At 38.9% G+C, this 24,300-nt stretch overlaps 2 protein-coding genes and 1 long non-coding RNA gene across 4 annotated transcripts in view; all 3 read right to left on the bottom strand.

Annotated features, from left to right (window-relative positions):
• Positions 1–481: 481 nt before the first annotated feature.
• Positions 482–5,124, bottom strand: best4 (bestrophin 4). Its single transcript, XM_005924657.2, has 10 exons — positions 5,109–5,124; positions 4,862–5,030; positions 4,677–4,777; positions 4,358–4,591; positions 3,499–3,653; positions 3,307–3,384; positions 2,713–2,865; positions 2,092–2,172; positions 1,855–2,009; positions 482–1,294 (listed from the first exon to the last, which is right to left on the bottom strand). The coding sequence occupies exons 2-10, from the start codon at positions 5,011–5,013 to the stop codon at positions 1,027–1,029; spliced, it is 1,377 nt and encodes a 458-aa protein (XP_005924719.1). The 5' UTR covers positions 5,014–5,030; positions 5,109–5,124; the 3' UTR covers positions 482–1,026.
• A 3,080-nt stretch (positions 5,125–8,204) lies between these two features.
• Positions 8,205–21,372, bottom strand: si:ch211-106k21.5. Of its 2 annotated transcripts, none has more exons than XM_005924539.3 (3): positions 21,040–21,372; positions 14,987–15,135; positions 8,205–14,900 (listed from the first exon to the last, which is right to left on the bottom strand). In XM_005924539.3, exon 3 carries the CDS (start codon positions 14,896–14,898, stop codon positions 13,657–13,659), a length of 1,242 nt encoding a protein of 413 aa, XP_005924601.1. In that variant the 5' UTR covers positions 14,899–14,900; positions 14,987–15,135; positions 21,040–21,372; the 3' UTR covers positions 8,205–13,656. The 2 variants fall into 2 exon arrangements, with proteins under 2 accessions (XP_005924601.1, XP_005924600.1); XM_005924538.3 differs by lacking the exon at positions 21,040–21,372 and adding an exon at positions 16,569–17,280.
• Positions 21,373–21,557: 185 nt separating this feature from the next.
• The window catches only part of LOC102307624, a 3,476-nt gene continuing 733 nt past the window's right edge, over positions 21,558–24,300 (bottom strand). Inside the window, exons 2-3 of the long non-coding RNA XR_315951.3 lie at positions 23,649–23,836; positions 21,558–23,394 (exon numbers count right to left, since the gene is read on the bottom strand). This is a non-coding gene — a long non-coding RNA (uncharacterized LOC102307624). The remainder of the gene's footprint in view (positions 23,395–23,648; positions 23,837–24,300) is intronic.

The following is a 24,300-nucleotide window of genomic DNA, read 5'->3' as shown; positions in this document are numbered from 1 at the left end:
ACAAAATAAAAGCTTTAACTTTTGAAGGCTGAACTCCGAAAATAATTGCCAGAAACTTCACATTTTTCGAACCCTGACTGTTTATCCAACCTTCCAACACAACTTAAAAAAAAAAAGAAATTAAAAATAAATCTGCATGGATGAGTTTTAATTGGTATTTGCTACAGCCGGGATTTTTGCGAAATTCATTGATTAATATGTTTTTATAAAAACTCATAAAAATTCGTGTCAGATACGATTAAATACATTAGTGTGATCTAAGTGTAAAGAATAAACTGCAACTTTAATATCATTATTGTTAGTGTTGTTGTTGTTAAGGGAAATCACGTGGATTTATGTAAATACAGTTATAGCAAGGGAGGATTACTTACTGAACAAACGCTTCAGACCTCCAAGGCTTTCACAATCAAAGGTTTACTATGGATTGAGTTAAATACACCTTTTTTAATAGCATTAATCACATCTTACAGAGCCTGTGTGGAAGACAAACCTATTTCAGTATATTCAACAATCATAAACATTCATAATTTTCATTATACCGATAAAGTTTTCATTTATGAAAGACTTACAGTCATCAGGGTTTTACAGTGTTTTCAGTCACAGTGTTTTCTGCTTAGAAACACTTTAGCTCCCTCCAAAGAGTTTTTAGCCACTTAAAGTAAATTGCACAATAATGATAATAATAACATATTTTTCAATTGGAATTTTATTTACTCAAGAATATCAGACATTTTTTTTCTCATAATACATAGATTTCTGACAGATAGGATAAAATGGGTCTCTGACACAGTACTAAGCAAACAGGAGATCTAATAGTTAATAATTAAATAAATAATTAGTTTTGTGCTTAATTTCCAAAAATGTCTACAAATAAAATCTGAAAAGGATGAAATCTTATTGTAGTTCACAGTTTAAAACAAGCGAGACCTTTCAATGTCACATTTCCACCTCCCCAAAAAATGTTTTCAAACATTTTTTTGTCATGTTTACAATAAACGTTTTCAAAAACATGACAGCAAGTATCAATTAGTTGTGTTCAATTAAAACTTTAATTAGTCCCCTTTCTTGTTCTTTGTGAGTGATCACATCTATTTCCCTTTCATCATCCCCGTCTGCCTCGTTTGGGTTTGACGAGACTTCCTTCAGAGAAGAGAGGCTCCCACCGCGCAGGATGCCTTTACCCCACTGCAGAAGGCTGTTGAGCCCATCACTCACAGAGTCCTGAAGGTGCAAATGCTGTTTGTTCATAGGAGTGCCTCCAGGCTGGTGAATCTCTAGATCTTCAGCACTCATCCTGAAAACATGGAAGATACTTTAAACACAAAGATGACAGTGGTTGTGATTTATTTAGGAATGTAAAATCAAGCTATTACAACAAACTGTCCAGAATGGAAGTGTTAAATACATTTTAAGTATAAAAATCTACTTACATTTTCAAAATTGTAACTGAAAATTATGATATATTCCCATTATCATTATGTAATATTATTATTATTATATTATATTATCATTATCATATGGATTAAAATTTTTATAAAAAATGAAAAAGATTTTTGACAAGCTACAAAAAAAAAAGAAAAATCAAGATAATCATAGAAGGATTGATATATAATTCCAGTTCTACTTATAAATAGAGTTCACAAATATTTACATTTTGAATAAAATACACACACACATATATAACATAACATAACAAGATGAAAGAGGTGGCTTGGGTGAGGGAAGTCTCGGCTTCTCTGCTCAGGCCGCTGCCCCTGCTACCTGAACCCCATAAGGTTCGGGTAGGGTGGATGGATGGATGGATGAATGGATGGATATACTCATATATCTTAAATTCCATCCCTCTCACTTTACCTCATGTCATAAGTGGAGCCTTTGAATGCTGGTCTGAGGCTCTCCGCTGCTGTCGACAGAGTGTAAGGGATGGAGAAGTGTCTCTTCATCCAGTGTTTGTCCTTCACCATTGGAGCCAGATTCTGGTACATGTCGTCCACAGCCAGCATTGACACCTGTGGGGAAAAGAAAGAGATTTAACATCTCATTCTAGGTTTCTAGTAGCCATAATTAGGGGGAATGTCTGAAGGGGAAAACCTGAAAGTTTCTGTCAATCAACTGGTTCGTTTCAAAGTCATCATCATCTTCGCCAAATGGATTGATGATCAGCTCTCCCACCTACAAAACAGAAACAGAAACTGGACAAGCAAACAGTGGGAAAAAAAACTGCATGCGTCAGTGCTTCAGCATGCCTTTCTCCATGCAGCTGTGATATTCAGTAAACATCTCAGTCTACTGTTCCCAACTGATGGGTCAGGGGCCTCCAATTGGTCACCAGATAACTTAGAGGGTTTATGAGTTGAACAAAGAAAGTTCGCATACATAAGCTTGGCGTAGTTGTATTACTTATTCAAGTAAAACCAAAAGACAATCTTGATAGGAAATCTCTTTTTAGAACAGCAGCAACAAAGACCTCAGCATCACATCATTGTTATTTTTTTTACTTTTCAACTGCTGTGAACAACCAATTTATGCTCATAAGGTGTATTTTATGAGCTTATTGGATGTCTTTTTTTTTTTAAGTGAAATCATACAAAACCACAATGTTAAAACTGTCACAAAAAATAAAAAGTACATATTTCCCTCTGAAATATGATAAGACTATATTATAGAGCCTGGAATGGAAGTGTGCACTTATACATGATGGTGCTGTGTTACCTTGAGCCAGCCAGTGTAAAAGAAGAACTGCAGCAGGGTAAAAACAGGGACGTACAAGTCCAGTCTGTGGTCCTTGTAACCTTTCTCGGGATTCAGGAATTGTCGGCCAATCACACAGAAGCCAAAAAATGAGTAAACTGCAATAGTTACTACCTACACAGAAAAAAACACAATGAGATAGAAAATTAGGGGTTGCTAAGTACAGTTGTGTCTCAGGAGGTAGAATCATCTGGTGATTTATATGAAATTGATGAAATCTGGCAAGCACATATGTTGTTGAAAAGAAACAGCAGAAAGGTTTTGTCATGTTAAAAAACACATTTTATGTAATGATCTAGGCAAAAAACCTGAACTGGTCATGAGTTAAAGAAGCATATCCATGTGCACCACTAATATGATTCAGGACAACAGCAACATTACATGCTGATGGTTGGTTTAATCTATAAAAAAATCTAAAAAGAATCCAAGTTTTATTTGATAATTCCTTAATATGTTCTAGATATAAAAATCTTTGAATGTATTTAGTTATGAATCAAGTCTATAGTGATGTACAGCACTTAAATGAATGGCTCATATTTCATTGGCTGATCGTACCTGAGTGTAGACCAGAGGGATGCTTATCCAGTCGTAGTGGAACAGCAGACTGCACTTTGCTCTGTAGTTATTGAGTTCCTGCAGATGTAGTACAGCAGTGGAGTTTACGCACACTTTAGAGCCATAGATTATTTGTAAGTCATAGAAAATGTGTAGGTCTGCTCTTGTTGCATTCTTTAGTAAACTCCTCACATCCATCAGCAGCCTCAGAGCTATGTCGTCCCTCACTCGGCCCTCCTCTCTCGCTCTGGACGCCAGGTTTGAAAACCACGTCAGAGGCATCCAGTACTTGTTGAAGTCAGAGTGCAGTGACTCAAACTTTTTCAGCTCCTCCAAGGTCATAAATCCTGCCCACGTATTAGACACACTTAGTTAACATGATATATGAAACCATTAAATTACTGACAGCAATTAAAGTGACTGCAATAAACTGAACTGCATAACACTGAAATGTTAGTATTAGGATTTTATTCACTTTAAAATACAATGAAGTAAATGTGTTTGAGTTTTGGTCTGTTAGTTAAACTAAACAAGACTGAGAATCATGATGGCTGTTCTTTTTTTTTTTCCATTTTTTCCCCCCGTTGTAACTGACAAAATACTTGTATCCCAAAAGCCCCACTGCCCAACTCAATCTTAATCACACATTTTTACTAAATGGACAAACTCCTTATCCCTGTGAGGTGTACAGTGGTATATTGTGACCTATAAAAACAATTCTCTTGGCTGAACTCTTCCCTGTTTTAGTGCTAAAAATATATATTTCTGTGTGTTTATAAGTATTTGATGTGTAGAAAAAACTTATTTCAGCATTATTTTGTAACTTATAACTAAGATTTGGTGAAGTAAAAAGATGCCTGTGAGAAGTACAAAAGGAAGAAGTCCTGAGTAATGAGCCCTTTATTTTTTCCTCAGTATTGTCTATATTGGAAGCACTCTGTCTTTCTTACTGGTACATTCAGCAATTATTATATGTCTGAATATGGTGCAAAAGGTACATTTGAGATTTTTAAAATTAACTCGACTTTTGATTAAGAACTGTTGGTCTCACCAGCCTCCACAATGTGGTCCAAAGTTGGGAACCGCTTGTGAACTCTTGTGCTAATGGAGCGGAGAATAAGGACCGAAGATAAATTGGCATATCTCATGAGGGTTCGTCTCAGCAGACGGCCCTTCTCATCAGTCCCGTGGACGTTCCCAGACACCACCATCATCAGGTTGTCAGGCAGTGGGAAGCTGGTGTACTGACCCCACCACCTATTAAAGGCCAAGGTCACATAGAAACCTAGAATAAAACAAAAAAAAAGAGAGAAAGTTCATGCATATGACTTTTCTTTTAGTTCTTTAACTGCTGTATGATTCATTCTTACCAAGCACAAACAAAACAGGGATGTAGTTGGTGTTGGTGAACTGATCACAGTAAAGGGCGATACGCTCAAACAGATCCTGCTGCCTCCGTGTGAGGAGAAACCTGTGGAGCAAATTAAAATTGTCACTGCGAGACAAACAAGCAAAGCTAGGTAAGAGTAAGAGCGGTATGAAAATGTGAATTTACCTGTAAAACAAACTGAAAAACAAATAAACACTACAAAACACCAGTAACTCCTTGTAGAGCAGCCTGTAGATGCTTCCCTTCCACCTGAACAGGAGCCTGGAAAAGCCAGCAAACCTGGCATTGGCCACCTCAAGACTGTAGGAAACTGTCATGTTTAAGCACCAAATCCCTGAAAAGCATTAAAAGGCATTTAAATGTATGTTTAATAATTACATATACATAAAAGACTTTTTAAGACCTGTCCTACCTCCACCTGTGCTGAATCCTGTTGTCCTGAGAAAAAAGTTTCTTCCTCTGGGCCTGAATTTAAAGCTCTCTGTGGCGCTGTCATAAATTAACACCTTAGTTTTATTACTTGGGAACCTGCAGCCTAAGTGAAACACACCTACAGTTACAGACTGCATGAAAACATCTCTTTTTAAGCTCACATAACTGGTTTGAGTGATCAGCAATCAAGTTATTATTCAGTAAAACCTTCCAGTAAAAGTTATAATCTATAAGGTTCTCAGTCAACACAAAAGTGTTAATAATTATTGTGTTAATTCCTCCTGTTAGTGCTGAGCTGACTTAAATATTTTTAAAAAGTTAAATTATTCTTACAGCTGTCATTTATTCTAAAAAAAAAAGAGATAAATAATAATTAATGATACGCAAAAGCAAAAAACAAAACAAAAGACAAAAAAATCTAACAGAAACACTAAATTATTACATGTCAGAGGCAGTTGGGCTTAAAAAATATATTTTATTTATATACAAATTATACATATACCTGTATAGGGCAGCAAGGTGTCATGGTGTTTAGCACTGTTAGCTCACAACAAGAAAGTCTGAATCCAGCATCTGTCCGAGGCCTTTCTATGTGGAGTTTGCAAGTCCAAAAACGTGGAGTTAGTGGGTTAGGTTAACTGGTGACTCTAAATGGCCCATAGGTGTGACTTTGAGTGTGAATGGTTGTCTGTCTCTCTGCGTTAGCCCTGTGACAGACGGAGGACCTGTCCAGGGTGTACCCCGCCTCTCACCCCGTGCCAGCTCCAGTCCTCCCCTGACCCTGAAGTGGAGAAGTGAAAGAGGATAGATGGATGGATAATCTATATAAATTTAGATTTTTAATGAAACTTGTACGCAAACAATTGGACTGCAGCTTCTTCTAAACTATGTATGATTTATCACACTCAGGAATGCATTTTTTATAAGAGCAGACTTTATAATAATCGTGTATAATGTTACATAATGACGTCATTACAGCTCATATTGGATTGTAATCTCTGCAGGGGAATAGCTCTTTATATGACTTCTAAATATTTAGAGTTGAGGATTTATTTTATGATCAAGACTGCCATCTGTTTTATAAATGTATCCATTTTATGTGTGTATTTGAGAGGATTATCAGCTGTGTCAGTTTTATTGTTTGATGATGTATTTATTACTGTTATTGACTTGCTTCGTCTAGTTATCCGTAAGGCTGAATTACGTTTTAAAAAACTTGCATGTTAAATTTTAACATGCAAAAATTTAACATGCAAATGTTGTTGCACAATTGCACAAATCTGCTGTTGTTTTTTAATCATTTGTTCTCACATAATAAAAAATGTGGCGTTTTAAGCTATATGTAATACTATTCTGACTGCTGTATGTGCCTTTTCTTTTCAAATAAGGTTTACTTACATATGTAAAGTAGAAAGCAATATTTAAGTGAAAATGCACTGCACACTTTTTCTGTCGACATGCCTTTTTCTGATGTAACACAAATAAGTACTTTGGACCTGCTATCTCAGCATCCTGCCACAGAAAATCAAACAGAGCGCATACAGATTGATTGCTCAGCAGAGGCCGCTAGGTGCGTAGACTGTGTTATTTACTGGTGACTGTGATAGCAGCAGTCTAAACATCAGAGCTGTCAGAGGTGTCCATCCCTCCAGTCTCCGTCCTTTGTAACTGGTTGCTGTGCTTAGCTCACTTGTTTGTTTTTCACATAGTTACAGCTCCTCACTGTAAATCAGACTCTTCTTTTCCAGCCCTGCTTTGGACACTGGTTCTGTTTGCTCACCTCTGAGTGGACATTTATGAGGCCATGTATCCTCCACTGGAGCCTGGATCAGCAATCACTGTGGACTTCCCCATTCCCAGCCTGAATCCGAGTCTCACAGTGTTTACATTTTTATTTGCACTGATTTTTGTTTTACTAGGAGATTTAAAAATATATATATATATCCACGCTAAAAATGAACAAATCTCAATTCCTGACACTAGGTGGCATTATTGTAATGTGCAGCATGGCTCTGAGCCTCAGCCCTTAGGCCTGTATTTACTTCATAAACAGAGACACCCAGAGGCTCCTTTATTGACAGAAAACAATCAAAGGAACATCTGACATATTTAACACTTTGTTTGCATTTTATGTCAAAACTCTCTGGTTCCAGAAATCTTAAAAGTCTTGCTTTTTACTTTGCTTCCCTCGTGAGTATCAAACTGACACACAATGGTTCGTCTGTGATCTTGATCTATAGATGAAACACACGCCCAGATTAGCATCCATGGATACTCAGACAACTGTTTCAGCCTAGTCATTTCCTGCCTTTGGCTACTGATTGTGGCTAAGATCTCTGAGAATGGCACTTCCATGCTGATCATTTTGGTAACCCAATGCTGTAATTACAACTTCCCACGGTGAGTGAAATTAGAGCTCAAAAGAGGGATTTCAGGTAGCTGGGGTCAGCCTGGGTCATTGCCAGGGCAGAAAGGGGAACAGAAAAAGATTAGGAGTCTGTTTTCAGAGATACTGAACACAAATACTTAAAGACAAGCTTTTATTTCTCTGTCAACAATATTAAAGTGTATACACAATCAACATAGTGCATCTTCCTGTATAAATGTGGTTAAAAAAATCAGTGCTTTTATTACATACAGTATTGCCATTTTACATCTGAATGATTAGTAATGATTCAGTGATACTGAAGACGTTACGGGGTGTCAAATATGTAGCTAATGGCACAAAATCTGTCTGCAGCATTTGCAAAGTGTTAACATTACAGAGAATCAGGACACAATTTTGTCTCAGGCAGATATCTGACTCATTGTCAATTTTACAGCATTTTTACTGAAAAAACAACAACATTACACTTAGCCTGTCACCACAAAAACAAGCCAACGTAGTTTGTTTTTCTTTCCTTTACAACAGTAGCCTTTCTTAATGACAGTAGACTGACTAATTATAAAAAACAAACAAACAACAAAAAATCCCAAGCCTTGACTTATATTCGACACTTTTAAGACATCTCAGGCTGTTTATCAACTGTTTTATGAATTGATAGTTTATTATTTTTCTTTTTTCTTTTTTTTTTTAAATCTTTGTTCAAAGACAATAAAACATATACAATGATTTTGCTGGTCCGGACTTAAGATTAAACTAGCCTACATAGCCTATTAACTAAGATGTCTAACAGGCTTTTTAGGCTAACAAACAGTTTGTCAAACAAAGCTCGTTTATGTTAAAATGAAGGAGGGTTATAAAGTTTGATTACTTTTTTAAATATTTGGATTCCATGTATCCTATTATTTAATTTTGGCAATTTTAATTTCCCAGCAGGACTAAATTTAGTCAAATTCAAATATATTTAGTCTAAATGTTACGGCCCTAGCAGGGCCTCCTCCTGAAGGTGCCTGTGTGGGCGTGTCCCACCACCTCTTCTGCCTGAGGTGCCACACTTCCCTTTTGTGCAGCTGACTCTCGTCAGTAATCAAGGAGATTTAAGCTCAGGGAAAGGTGAGCTCTGGGCCAGAGTGCCATTAGTGTGGTTATAGCTAGTGAGCTGTGTTTTTGGTGGTTTTCAGCTAGTGAGCTTCATGTCCGTATTTGCAGTTAGTGAGCTGCTCTTTCTTTTTGGCTTACGTATTGACCAACGCCTGAGTTTTGTTTGTTTTCTTAAATGGTGATAGCAGCTTGTCCGTCTCTTTTAGTTGAGCTACTTTAATAAAACTCTTTAATTAACCCTCATGCCTTCTTGTCTCCTTTTTCTGACCCGGACACTTTTTGTTACTTCCCCCTCACCGCCTAGACCCCTCAGGGGAACATAACACTAAAGAAAAAGTGTGCTTATTGAAATGTATTTGACACTTAGCAATAGCACCACACAAATGTCCAGTAATTTAGAATGTAATTTTAGAAACATGTCAACCTTTGGACTTGTAGGTATTTATACAGTCAAAAGTATAGTTAAGGTAGTAAAGTTTGAAAGTTGGCGCTTTTTTATGCCTCTCCCAAAATTTTAAAAGTTAGCATGTTTGCTAACTAGCAAGAAAATTAACCAAATATATGATTAATTTACAACTTTAGAATGTGGGTTTACAGGTTACAATAAAAAAAAAAGGTTAATAGTATATTCACCGTAGCTTTCTACTGTTTTTAAATGCTAATCCTGAATGTTATCAGTGTGGTTTAGCTAAAGTTAATTTACATATATCAAGCTTTGGCTAAACAAAACAAAACTGGAGAGACCACATCATAAGAGACTACTTCATTCATTCTAAATTAAAAACACACTGTTTCATATATGAGGTAATACGAGGTAAGGTTTACTTATTGCTAACTTTATATGTAGCCTTAGCCTCACTCTTTTTATTTTTGTATACATCATACACGATTTTTTTTACATTAGTCATTTCAATTAATATTAATAAACCATAGACAATATTTTATTTTTACCAGTTCATGAAATAAGTTTATTATTAGCTAAAATTCATTTGAATCTCAATGTTGCTTCAATGTAATTTGCAAAATAGTCAAAACAAATGTGTTTTTTTTTTATGTACAAGGACACACATAAGAACGACAGTAAGTAAAAAAAAAAAAAAACCCCTAAAAAAAATGTTTATTAATTGAATCTAAATTATAGAATTTGATTTAAACTTTTAAAATGTGGTGAAATTTAGCAAAAGTCTCTGTCACATGGGCTTAGGTGACTTAGGAACTGTACCAAAAACAACCTTGTGATTGCTTTGGCTACTAGCAGGTTGCTAAAGTTTGCATTGAAGACAGACTTCACTGCAAACCCTTGCTATCCAACTACCAGTTGTTAGTGAAGATTGAAGAAGCGTAACGTAAAATAGGAACTGGAGAATGTTCATCTTCACGGAAAAAGTGTGTCATACGACTGAAACTAACAGGCTTGAACACACAAAACTTCACTTTGAAAGCAAAATGTCTCAGTTTCCAGTTTGCGTTGCACTCTTCACAGTTCTACAACACTTAGTGAGGAGTTGGCGAATGTTTGCAGACAAGTTAGAATGCTCCATGCAAACTACAGGCAATCACAGCAATCTGTTGGCAATCAAAGTAATCACAGAGGTTTTTGGTGCAGCACTATATACCGCTGTCTGATTAATTTTATCCAACAACACCCAGGAAGCACTTGCCAACTATTCAGGAAGAAAATGTTTTCCTTAGCAACCTCTTGCTAGGTCCCCAACCAGTCTCCAGGGCTGTGTGACTAGAGCTTAGACTCCAGGAAATGTTTTGTCTTTAGTGGTGGGGATAAAGACAAGACATTCATGTAACAGAGTACAACCCAACTCTAACAATATGCTAACTTGTATATAATTTTTGCATGTTTGGCCAGATGAAGGTACCGAAACTACTTGGTTAGTTTTAGGAAAAGACTGTGGAGGAAAAGACTGTGGATTGGGTTAAAATACTACATTTACGACTATCACAGGATAAATGAGGCAAATTGTGTCCATATTTACAAATAAGCAGATCACATTTCATGGCTATTTCACAAATTGTGAAATTAAATTTTGTCAGCAGGTTATTCAGTCAGAAATAAAGTCTAGTACATAACTGCTGCCAATGTAAACCTATGACAAAAATATAAAGCTTGACAGGCACTGAAATAATAACCAGAGAATAACATCTAAAATGCACAGAACTGTACATCAGTGGCATGTAGCTGTATGTCCCTTTTACATTAACACGCTGTTTTGTGCATCAACTGTCTTTGCATTTGTCTTTTGACCGAAGAGCACTTGGCAACCTTACAATGTTGATATATAAAGCTTAAACGGAAAATATGTGAAAACTCATCTGGAAAATACAGATCAGTTTTTTTCAATTGCAGGAAGTTCCACACCCTTTGCTTCACCCTCAGTATTTCACTGAACAAAAAAACCAATTAGTCTGCGAAACCAGCAAGTGTGAGAGCGAGACATCCGTCTGTTTTCCACATCTTTGATAAGGATCGAGTGTCCTACATTGTCACAATAACCCTGCTGAGCACTGTTTTCTTTCGTGCAGGTCTCAGCTCCACTTTACCGAACAAGCACTGCTTAGATTTGTATCTTAAACCAGCATTTAGGCCCAACCGCCATGGCCTTTTTCAAACTCTCTGCACATTTCAGTGTGTGACGCAAAGCAAGCGTCGTCATCTTGTCTGTCCTTTTATCCTCCCTTAACAATGAAAGACACATAAAATTAGATTTGTCATCTTAGCTTTACATTCTACATTTAGCTCTAAATTAACTACGAACATAGCGGTGGGATTAGTCATTGTTCAGCACCTATATTTCTGGTTGTGCAGCTTAATCAGGAATCCTCTTGTGTTCGGTACAACAAGTCGAACAGGAACGGCCGGAACAACGACAGTTGTGTGAGGTAAAGAAAAAGTAGACACAAAAGGCTGCTGTACTTAGCAGTTAAAAATATATCCTCGTTCCTTGTCTTTAAAATGACATTAAATACACACTGCACTCGACTCAGTATTAAACAGAATAAATCTATTTCAGCGTTTTTCCATAAGCGCAAAAAAAAAAGAAAAAAGGAAAATCAGGCCTCCCTTTTGAGCCGTCACTGCGTTCCTCGGGTCCCACAGGAAAAGCTCCAGATTAAATCACTTCCTCACACATTGTGATACTGTGGAGGCTGGACCACACTGTCCCTGTAACTAGTTAATGCATTGTTTTGATTTGGCTGTTGTTGTTTTTACACACTAATTGGAAATTTGGGGAAATACATTTATTTTTCTACCCAGTTATAGACTGATAAAGCTCCCTGATCTGTGTGTTAAGTATGGAGACAGAGGTAAAGGAGCATTGTTCTTCCTAGGACTAAGGGCTTCTGGACTGAGATCTCAAATGTAGTATATCCACCTGATTATCACTAGATATAATTTAACTTAATGTTATTTTTTATGCTAGAATATAAGACGTTTTACGAAGGAGCATAAAAGTTTTTTACTTGCATTCCTGACCAGAAAATTTAGTTTTCATGTTTGAATGTTATGTTTGATTCATTTCTGGCCTCTCACTGAAGTCCAGTATACTATCTGAAATTCAAGAATGAAAAATCTAGCTCAGTGAATTCAGTCATTTCAGTTGTAAACAAGTCTTTGAAATATTTCTGAAATATTTGTGTTTTCTTAGTTTTTTGACAGGTGGTCTAAGAAATTTGTAAGGTACTCTATGTTGGATGCTTGTAGTAAAAGCCAAAGGTCTAAATTGTGTGTATAAAGCCTGCGAGCCAAAAACCCAGGCTTCATTCTGCTTTTAGCATTTGTTTTTCTCTTTTGTTTCTCCTCTAGGTGCTGTATAAATGTCATATAGAGTGGGTAATCGTAATATGGTCTAAGCACACAGCTATAGCTGCGAGCACAAAAGCCTCACTCACCTGCTGTTCAAATCTGCTCCTTCTACAGGGCAGCCAATCAGAAGAAACTTGGCTTAAAGGGAGATAAAAAAGTCTTGTTTCAGACATAGAAGAGCTGACCAACATAACAGGTCTTCTTTCAAAGAAGGGCAAACAGCTATCTGGCTTTGCCCAGGTTAGACATCAACATACTAGCACCTTAAAAAGGCCCAGTCAAACCAGAATACTGAAAACATTAAATTTGTATACATTTAGTTACCCAAATTTATGCCTCAAAGCAAGCCAACACAGCAGTGCTGGTTTTGAAAGAAACCAAATTAGTGTAAAGTAGATGTTTTTCTGTGGGTTAAGAACAGGCGCATCAGTGTTGGCTGCATTTGACTTACAGGAAGTCCTTCACTGCTAATTTAAACTGCACTGTTATCAATGCTGTGCTTTTCCACCTATGACAAGTCGACATGTCCACTGTAAAAAACAACAACATGTATTTCTGCCTCTGATCACTGACACTAATACATGTATGAATTTATTTCTAAATAAGCTTTGGACTAGCATTAGCATCTTCATGTTAGCGCTTCCCTGTTAGATGTAAAACTGTTACCAAACCTCCAAAACTAATTACAGAAATCTTGGTATTTCCAGGCTTTTAAACTTAAAAACGTAACTTTATTTATTCCAGACACAGAAGCAGAAATAAAAAACTTCTAAAATACCATGGCGTGAGCATGCATCGAAGCCATGACAGATTTGTCATTTATTGAGCTACAGTGTTGTTTCTGCTTAACTTTAGTTTGTGCATTTATCAGATAGGGCAGTACAGACAGAGCAGGCCCTGCTGTATCTTTATGCTATGGGAGGCTAACTTCTAGAAACTTTCTGTGTGTTATGACACAAGTATATGACTATTTTAAGGAAAACTCTTTTCAGAGATTTGAGAGAATCAAGTGGATCAGTTGCCAAACCAACTGAGACTAGGTGGTTCTGCTCTGATGAAATAAAAAAGAAGACAGACAAAAACACAAAGAAGGACAGAAACCTGTAGTAACTTTGGCAGGAATATCTTAAGACCTCATCATGCAGGAAGTTGGTTTGAAGGCACCATGTGAATGCCACAAATATTCTAATAAAGATTTTTTAAAGCATTTCCTGTAATGCTGATCTATTCTTTGGTGGAAGATGATGTCGCCACATTCTCGTACTCGCCATGGTCCGAGTCCTCCAGTTCGATACCTGGCACCAGGTTGTAGTACTCGGTTGACTGAGTCATGTAAGCTTTCTCCCTGTCAGCTGAGTCTTTCATCACTTCTGTGACACTCACCGTGTCCAGCTCTGTATTATTGGCCCCATCAGGCTCCTGGGAGCCTTGCCTCTCCTCTGTGGAGCTGGAGCGGCACGAGGTGACTCGGGGAAGAGACTCTACTGAGCCCAGCTTGATCTCCACTTCTTCATAGATGTCCCTGGTGCTGCCCAGGAGGGCGGATGCTGGGCGAAGCAGCAGCTGGTTCTTCAGGATCCCCTCTCCAGCTTTACCCTGCTCAGTCGCTGAAGGCTGCTGTTTGCTGCGATGCTTCTGACCGTTGGAGCTGGAACTGTGAGGCCTCTTTTTTGAGCTGCTGAAAGTAGGCACTTCTTTTTTCTTCCTCGTCCTCCCACAGCACCAGCAGAGTAGCAAGGTGGACAGGACAAGGAGGGGAAGGACAATGAAGAGCGCTGTGAGGCCGACTGGCCGACACGCATCGGTAACCTTCACCGACAACACAGTCCTGCCGGCCAGGTGCCAGGGAGAGAAGCAGGTCATGTTCCAAAGCAGATCCTGCAGTTTGATGGTGCGATTAGCCTCCCTTCTTGCCTCCAGGCCTTCCACCAACAAGCAAGAGCAGTCCCAGCGGTTCCCATCCAGCTCCAACTTTTGAAGCCTCGGATTGTCCAATATAGAGCTAGGGAGGAAATTTAGCTGGTTTTCTTGTAGAAACAACTTCTGGAGGTTGTTGGAGTCCTTTAGAAAGTCCCCAGGAAGCTCCTGAAGTAAGTTCCCAGCCAGATCCAGCTCCTTCAGACTAGGCTGTCTCCCCAGAAACCCACTTGGTAACATTTTTAGTCTATTATGACTCAAAAAGACCTTCTGCAATGCAGAGGCCCCAGAAGCTTCTTCGCCACTGATATCGAGAGAGCTGATATTACAGTTGGAGAGATCCAGTGTCACTACGTTTGTTTCATTGGTAAACACAGACCAGTCCACACGGGTGAAAGCAGATCCAGAGTAGTTCAGGCAACACACATCAGCAGGAACCTTGGAGGGAAACTGGGACATAATGGTGGCTCCTGGACAAACACATCCAACAGCAAGTCCTGTCTTCACTAGCAATATGAAAATCAGCCGGAGACTCCACTGGAAAACCATCTCTGAAACAGAAAAGACTGTTAAACCCAGCACAGAAAACATGACTTCATCACTACATATTGGTGCTCTGTCTGTTACTCCACCCTACCTGCTTCCTTGTCTCTAGGAAGGGATCCACTTTATGTTGGCTAACAGAGCTGGAATTATAGTTGTAAACCTAGCAGCTCCTCCTCCAGGTTGCTGTGAGGATCGCAGGAGTTGGCATGGTGACGCGAATCACTGGGGATCAGTTGCTAGCTGTGAGAGAGGAAACAGATGCTTCTATGACTCTCACATGAAAGTAATCTCTTAACTGGCAGATGGGAGTTACACATGCATGAGTGGAGTGAAAAACCGGACTCTAATCTGAGAAGAAGGTTATCTACACAGACTTAGACCCCCTTAAATCTGGATCTATGTCTCACTTTAATGCCAACATGTCAATAAACTTGCTCTTTGAAACAACCTCCAGCATTTTGGTGTTTATGGTTGAAGTTGATTTAACTGTGTGTTTGTGTAAACCTGCTTGTAATAATTTACTTTGTAAGGTAAATACAGTAGTTCTTAATAGTTCAGTTTAAGCCTGAATTTTTGTTCATTATGGTCACAAAAATGCAGCAGGGTTTCCCACAGATTCTGAGTCTATTTGTGGAAGTTGGGGCCGAGCATGTGTGTGTGTGCACTCGACGGGGGCACATGCACACTTCTTAAGTAAATAAACTGAAAAGACTACTTGGTGACAAATAAATAACAGATTAATAAAAGCAGCAGTTTGTGAGCATGAACTCTGTGGACATGAGCTGCACTTGCTCAAGGCAGCTTTGATTCACAGTAACTGTACCTGTAACTTGTACCATACAGAGTTTATATAAACCATGCAGATAAATATAAATAGCATCCATAGCAGATTTTAGCTATTCCCAGTTTGTGTTCTTTCTGTTAAATTTGGGGCTTGAAAAGCCCACATATTGTTGCTGTGATGGTTTTTCCAGAATCCTCAGTGACTCTTTGGACCACCGGGATAAAAATATGCCCTCCAATGAAGATAAATGAGATTTAGAACCTGTTTACAACATTTCTTGGAGCGAAAAATCTGTCTGTGCAATCAGCGAGCTTAATATTTTTACTTCCAGATGTAGAAGAGTCTGTGGGGATTCTTCAGAACAACAGTAAGTGCTTTTAAATGACCTTCTGGTGCATTTAAACTTTGCTGGTTAATTTAGTTTTGGAAAAACAAATGGTTAGCTCAGTGAATATATGCTCTTAATGTCTGTGTAGGGCACAAACTGGACTTAACTTCAACAGCAAAATACAAATGTGCTATTTTTATCCATAAATATAAACTTTGTTTTGTAGCGTCTGGACAGGTTCATTTTGAAAATGTACGGGAATAAACAATTTCACAGCACGTATAGTAAAAAACGAAGATGACTCAGAGGATGGTACCCAAAATGTCTTATTTCACTGTAATTTCACTCCATCGTAATTACTTTAAACTCAGGTTTCATCCCTGCCGTGTGTCTGGCTGGGAGAACGTGACACGACAATATTTTGGAAAACCTGCACTTGGAGACACAAATAAACTAATTGCTGGTCACTTCCTAAAACTCACATGTGTACTGTGACGCCGCCTGAACATGAAAGCGCATGTGGTCGGCATAAACAAGGCCTTTCTTTTCCAAATGACTTACATGTGAAGCGGGCAGGATGACACCAGCCGGGACGGAGACTGTGTTTGTTTCGCCCGCCAAAAAAAGGAATGCGATAAATTATCAAACAAAAAAGCAAGACCCACCGCGGTCTGCCTGTAGACCTCATGTAACCATGGCAACCAACATTTGAAACCAACTTAAGGTAGGGACGGGCTTATCCCAAATAACCTTCACACAACTAAAAGTCACATGGTAACAACTGGCAACTAGTTACTGTTTCTTCCTGGGTTTAAACCTAAGCAGGGACCTTCTGGGTAGAGTGTGCATGTTCTCCCCGTGACTTTTATCTCAACTTATTGTTGCTCTTTGCTCACAAGCTCAAAATCTATTAGTTGTTCCTTGTACAAGACCAGGGGGTTAGGGCCTTGCAGTCTGTGACTCCAAGGCTCTGGAACAGATTACGGCTCCAACTCTGTTTAGCTGACTGAAACTTTTCTGTTTAATCAGGCTTTTAAATTTGTTTTGTTTTCATTTAACATGGTTCTCGTCTTATATTAATTGTGTGTTAATTCTTGTACGTGCTTTGTGACTTTTATGCCTGTGAAATGTGCTACAGAAATAAACTTTACTTACTTTGGATCCCTGGTTTCTCCTACCCCGCCTATCTCGGCTCAGGACACTCTCACCAAAGAGATTCCTAATCTCAGCCAAACTCCAGATGCCAGAATTAAACAAGTGATAGAGAATTTATCTGAAACCTTCTAAAACAGGGGTCCCCAATCCCAGTCCACAAGGGCCGGTGTCCCTGCAGGTTTTAGATCTCACCCTGGGTCAACACACCTGAATCACATGATTAGTTCATTACCAGGCCTCTGGAGAACTTCAAGACATGTTGAGAAGGTAATCTATCCATTTAAATCAGCTGTGATGGATCAAGGACACATCTAAAACCTGCAGGGACACCGGCCCGCGTGGACTGGGATTGGGGACCCCTGTTCTAAAAGAAGAACATTTGCTTTTCTTCTAAGCTGTTCTCTGGATTTTGGACCTTTGTTTGGGGAAAACAAGACACAAATCTTCAAGTCTCAGAAAGCTCAATGTATTTTCACTATTTTGATGTCTTATATCAAAACGGGTTATATATTGAACCCACTCTATATAGCGACAGCACTCCCTGATAGCAGTGCGCTCCCAAGCAGCGAAATGCAAATCATTAAAACTGCTCATGAACAGGTTGCTGTGTTTGCCCGTTTGTTCCTCTTTTCATTTTCTCTTTTCAAATATGGATAACCGTGTTCTGACTGGGAATATTCTGTGTGAATGTGTTCTAAATAATTTTGATTGTTTTGTTTACTGGTTCCATTTATCATACTTTTCTAAATGATTAAATACATTCTGGTAGAAATAAAAAGGGGGGCTAAGGCCTTGAACGGGCCTTTGATGTGTCAGTGGGATGTGTCCCAGCTAAAGAGGCTTGCCTTGAATCGTGCAGTCTCAGAGGCTCTACTGCCAACATCCTGGAGTTGGACAACACAATTCCCAGACCAGAACCAACCAGACATGTATATAATTCCTGGTTTACTCAAGTGTAGCGTTTTTAATAATTTTCTCAGACTCTTCCAGATCGTGAGTGTGCTCCTCTGTAAAACCAAATGTTCTCCTGGACATAAAAGAGGCACAAATGGCTTTTTTTCAACCTTGACTTAAAATATCAGCACAGCAGCGAGGCTCCTGAACAAATGCAGGAAGTGAGCGTCAGTGGAGAGAAATAATCTGCCTTGAGCTGATATCTGCCGCTTGTAGAGATGATCTAACATTTCTAGTATGAGTATGAGGGAGGATGAGATATGGTCGGTATGAAGGAGGCTGTATATGTTAAAGGGAAAGTCTGTATTAAATGGGATCTTATTGCACTTCTGACAGTGAAAACAGCTTCATAGAGAGCATAACAGCTTTAATTGTGTATTTTAATTGTCACTTTAGACTAAAACTAAATTCTTTAATATTAGCATGAAGTGCCTTTGATTAAAACACATCCTTTACAGGGAATAGCTGATTTTTCCCAGCAGAGCCAAGCTGTTAATGTGAACTAGAAGCTTAGAAACGATACAGCACTGCAGGATCTTTTAATGATATCTGCTACATAAAAAAAAAATGTTTGACCAAGATCCAGACCGAATGACACATTTTACAGTTGAAAAACCGTAAATTAACCTTGTTAATGTTCTCTGTAACAATAAAGTACTATCCCTTAATAAACCTGATCCAGTGTGGCTGCACTGTTATATCTTCTTAATAATTTTCCAACAGATACATCTGCACTCGGCTACTGATATACTGGTCTAGCTTTAGCTGTCATATTGGACGTGATGGCTGGTATGGCAACAGAGCAACAGTCACTGGAGACGAGTTTCTGGACACCTGATAAATGTAAAGTCATTTACATCATTCTTGTTTTGGTTTGGTTTGTGCAAACTCCTGAGACAAATATCTGTCCTCTTTAGCAGCTACGTGCTCCAGTGTGTTCACCAGCTGGTTTCTAACTTTGTGTCTGCAGTTTGGTGCGAAGCCAGCAGTCCACAGACAGTTTACATAGCTTTTTAACACTCAGGAGAACAGTGAGAGTGAACCAACGCTGGCCAGAAAACAAAAGATGAGCTGAAAGACACTAAAAGTGAGGGGTGAAAACAGTTATATCAGTCATTTGCTCCTTCTGTCGCGAGCATTCCTGGGATGACGAACAGGCATGTTTCCACTTCAGAGGAACAAAATCTGAATAAAATATGATCACTTCCATCTCCATATTTTTATTTTCTCATATTTATTCAGGACGAATCTGGGAACTTGAAGGTCTCCCTGCTGGAAACTAAACATCTAAATCTGTTGCAGAGTACTGAACATGTGACATTCACTTGTGCTGGGATGCTGATTAGTTGATATATGGAGTAAAGCGTCATTAAAGGGGACTTATCATTCTCTATAATTCTTTCTTTTTTTATTATACCGAGGCTCGATACAGCTCCTTGGTTCTGAAACAAATCATTGCCTTTAAGGCAAATTGCTTCTGATTGGCTGCTCTTCACAAACAGAAGGTTTCACAGCAGGCAGTTGGTGCTTCTGACCTCACAGCCAGATCATTGTTTGGGTGGATGACTATATTATTATTATTATTATACGGAGCCAAGAGCAGGAAAAACTGTCTTTAAAAACACTGAGCTTTTTGGCTCACAGGCATAATACTTACACTTACTCTGACATCAGTTTTTAACACTCCGCTCATGTTTAATATTAAAATCCAGTCTTCTAATCGTATATGTATGACAGAAACAGACAGAGAGCACGTTAGGTCCGGATTAAAAAGCAGACATTTATTGATAAATCCTCAAAAAATACGGACAGCAAGACAGCAATCACCAATTTAAGATCTACCAGTGGATGTTCATATGTCATCATTTGAACAGAGCCTGTATAGTGCTCTGTTTATTTATAATATGCACCATTTCATTTGCATGTTGCACAGCCCTGTGAGAAATCTTTGTTCTAACTGATGGCTATCAAGACCCAGGAACATCCCTCTGAACACGGAAAAGGAAAATGCGTGAAGGAAATAATTTGCCTGGAGTTGGACACTTTGGTTCAAATGTTCACACCCGAGCAGGAGCCAAGTCTGGACAGCTCTTGTATATGTGCAACTAAGTTCATGCAGTCGCTCGTTAAGATAACTGCATGTCTGAAATGTCAAACTCCCATCTCGCCCTGATAACAGGGGCAGTGAAAAGGTTATAGGGTCCCTGCTGAGCAGCATCTGACTGACATGCCTTGTTTGAGGTGTCAGTCAGTCTATGTCCAGTATTCAGTGCAAACATTAGCTGATGAGCTGATCTTTGGATTCTGACACTACACACAAACATAAGTCACTTGCTGACCTTTGCAGATCTTCTGAGTTACGCCTTTAAGAAGATTTAAATCTGGAGAACAAGGATGATCTCACTGACCAGCAATGTGAGTTGCTACATCCTCTCTGGGAGCAGAGCTTCCTCTGAAATAACGGTCTCCATTCTCCCTCATTTGAGCAGAAAATATCTGAGCTAAATTAGAGCTGCAGCTGACCACACACTGGGGTGGGGGTGGTGGGGGGGGTGATTTGGGGGCTTATTGTGTAAAATTTTAATTCTCCAAACTCAGTACTGTTAAATATTCAAATGTAATTCAATAATTACCAAAATCAAACTAATTAAATATTCTAAACACTTTTTGGTGTATGGTCGACTTTCTGAATGTGATTGGATAGCACTGGGTCACATAAGTCCGTGACCACCTGCAGTGCTTAAATCTGGCCACTGTTCACCATAAAAACACATTAAAAGCATTATTCTACGACTCGGACCAAAACAAAGTGGCTATAATTGAAAAAACAAACAAACAAACACGGGAACACCTCCTAAAAGTTAAGTGAAGGTGCGTTTTGAAGCACAAACACGCAGTCCATATTTAGAACACATCACCTTACCTGCGATGTCAGCTACAGGCGTGTTGCGCTGAAACCCTGATGGACGACTCGAACATCACGCACAGCCACGGCAGCAGCTCCTCTCTCCTCTCTGCATCCCATCAAGTGGTCCGTCTGAAGGGCTTCCCCTCTTCCAGCGAAGCCGGGGGCGCGTCTTCCTCCGAGAGGAGTGTGGAAACACAGCCTCCTGGTTGTGTGAGGGAGTGGATCTTTGTGTGGGTGTTAATAAAGTTAATCCTTACACAATGTGATCCTTTATTTGGTTGAAGACGACAGATTGAACCCTCGCTGAGCACCGGGCAAAGTTTAACTGAAGCCACTGAAGGTGTGTGATGTAGCAGGGCGCCACCTCTTGGTTGAAGTCGTTTTCAACATTTCACCGACTCAGGATCGCATGAATCCAGTGTTGGCGTATTTTAAATAATAAAAAGCAGATAAATATAAACTTGAATTCTAGCAAAATTTTGTAAAAATTGAGTGCATATGTTGTATTGGTTATTTCATGCAATAAAAAAACAGCTGAAAGTGGCTGAGAAAAATGTCTGACTCGTATAATCCACAACCCACAGGATGCTGCTGTTCCAACAGTAAATAATCAGAATCAGAACACTTTATTAATCCCAGAGGGAATTACATAAAGAACTATTAATATCAAAAAATAATTAATGGCACAAGTAAACACACTTGTCACTTTAGCAGACGTACAGATACTTTGGCAAGAGTTGAATCAACGATTCAACTTTATTAGACAAGTAAAAGTGAAGGAGTATAGCCTCTGAAATATAGGCATTTATTAAAGTCAGACTTATATACTGGAAGATTCAAAAATTCATCTTAGAAACTTCCGATTGTTCCAAGTCCCAGTAATTGTGGCAGTTTGAAAAAGATTTAATAAAGGTTTCATAAAATAACAGTCAAATTTCAGATGAGAGAAGAAGAAAAAAACTAAATGAAAGTGGCTTACTGCAGAGTGCAATTACTGCACCTGTGTTCATTATGGACCGATTTCTGACAGAAATGCTACACACTGCAAATTCATTCCCTCACTCACTTTAAAATAAATAAAATACTGATCATCTTGATGCCCCTTGTATTGTGGCTCTCCTGCTTTGAAAGGGAAACTGCAAATACATGATTGCAACTACAAAGATATGCATGGGCCTGCTCTGCTCCACAGAGTTAGTTTTTTTAGGACTTCTGCCTCGGCCTAAACCAACACACTCTCAAAATTTGACCACCTGTTCCTGAGACGTAAAGCTGAAAACTTTCCAGATTTTTTTTTCTCTATTCTGAATATTGACACATTTAACCTGGTTTCCCTTTTAAGTGAAATTTTATAAGACTTGGTACATAAATATTTCAGGTATTGTCAAAATGTTGTGATCTTTGACCACTGAATAATTCACTTGAACACTCAGTTTCAGGCAATCTTCTAAACTTTTGGATCTGTATGATGCCAGTGAGAGTGGATATCCCAAATATGATCATCTCAGCCACAAAGAAGCTCCATCCATCTGCTGTTCAAGCCTTATGCTTGTGATAGGCAACCAATCAGAAGAGGTTACATGGAGGCAGAGGAGACCTAAACACATATGGAACTGTGAACCAAACAAAGCTCATTTAATAAAGTGCAAAAAAATATGTTGAATTCCCTCTAAACAAGAAATTATAATATAAAGACCAAAATATAATCAATTCAGTGTGGAATACATATGTGTCAGCAAATTTTCTACTGTGTTTTTCTCCACATACTGTCAATGATCCACTGTTGTTTTGAGGCAGCTCAGTCGTCCAAGTCACACATGAATGCCTTTCGGGAAGTCAAAGAGGCCATAAGCTTTACTAACACCTTTGCTTTTACTATGAGATGCAGCTTTAATGTTTTCTTTGTATGTGGACCAATAAGTTCTTTTTGTAGAGAACGACGGCGCAGTGAGGGCACTTCACTGACTTTAAATACATCACACGTGAAGAGATCAGCTCTGTGGCTTCAGACTGTGCCGCCTCGGCAGGTGGTTTACAGGCGTCTGGAGGGGGAGCCGAGTTTGGCTGACAGGATGGCGGAGTGTCAACAAGTGTGCAACAATGGTCTGACATTACAGAGTCCTCTCCAGCTGATGTGGGAAGGTTACAAAGGAGGCTGCGCTGACCTCTGCTGGGGAGCACAGGGAGTGAAAAAGGATGATGACGATGGTGCCCCGATTTCTGCCGAAGGTGGCACTGTATCACATGTGTTTCGACATCCAGTTACGGGTAATGTCATATCCTCTTTGCGCATGATTGTTTTCTCACAGTGCGGGCAGTGGTAATGACCCGTGTCTCGGCAAGGCAGGTTGCATCTGCAAATGTTTGTATCTGCAAGGGACAGCCATACATCACAGTTAGGAATTTAGCTGTCCAGCTGTGATTTTACTCAGTGATGCGATGGCATAAATATTTAAAAATCATGTTTCTTTCAAAGTAACTCTAGCTTTCTTCTGAAGCTGATCGACTGACTCCAAATCAGAGTTGGTAAGAGTAAGTAAAACTGTTGACCTTTAAATGTACGGTAAATGCAACGCTGTTAATCAAAAGAGGCCCACATTTATTTCCTCTTGTCATCAGCTTACCTTGGAAATAAACTGCATTTTTGATGTGGGACTCCAGATGTCTGCACATGGTCCTTGCACGTGTGGTGGTGAATTTGGAACACAGAGGGCAGCCCAGCTGTAAACCGTTCCCAGTTGTACTCTTTAACTGGCATCCAGTCTTAATTATGGATGGATGCATCCTTCATCATATTTTTATTTACTTTTTCCTTTATACAAAAATAAAACATATATGATGATGGATGGATGCATCTGGAAAACAGTTTTTTTATTATCATTATTACTTGTTCTATGTGGTTATTGTATAAATTATGAAAGAATAAACTACACAGCCCACATTAGGAGCCGGTTTCCAGGACAGTGACTAGGTTAAATGCCAACCGTCTCCTTACACGTTGTTAGGCTTGTCAACTGCGAGGGTCACTGTAAGCTCCAAGAGTCACTGTAAGCTCCAAGAGTCACAATCTTAAAAATGAGCTATATGTAAGAATTTATTTTAAAGCTGATTCAAAAAGAAACAATTTTGCTACCAAATGCAGTTTATTATCCAAAATATGTTTTCTGCCTCTCTGACAAATAAAAATCATCATCAGCCACACAACAGACTGAACAATGAACAATAACACACACACACACACACACACACACACACACACACACACACACACACACA

This window comes from Haplochromis burtoni, unplaced genomic scaffold (assembly GCF_018398535.1).
Source record: "Haplochromis burtoni strain Fernald_Lab_line unplaced genomic scaffold, NCSU_Asbu1 Contig_78, whole genome shotgun sequence".
NCBI lineage: Eukaryota > Metazoa > Chordata > Actinopteri > Cichliformes > Cichlidae > Haplochromis > Haplochromis burtoni.
The sequence above is the reverse complement of the archived record's forward strand: the minus strand, read 5'-3'. Positions and strand labels throughout refer to the sequence as shown.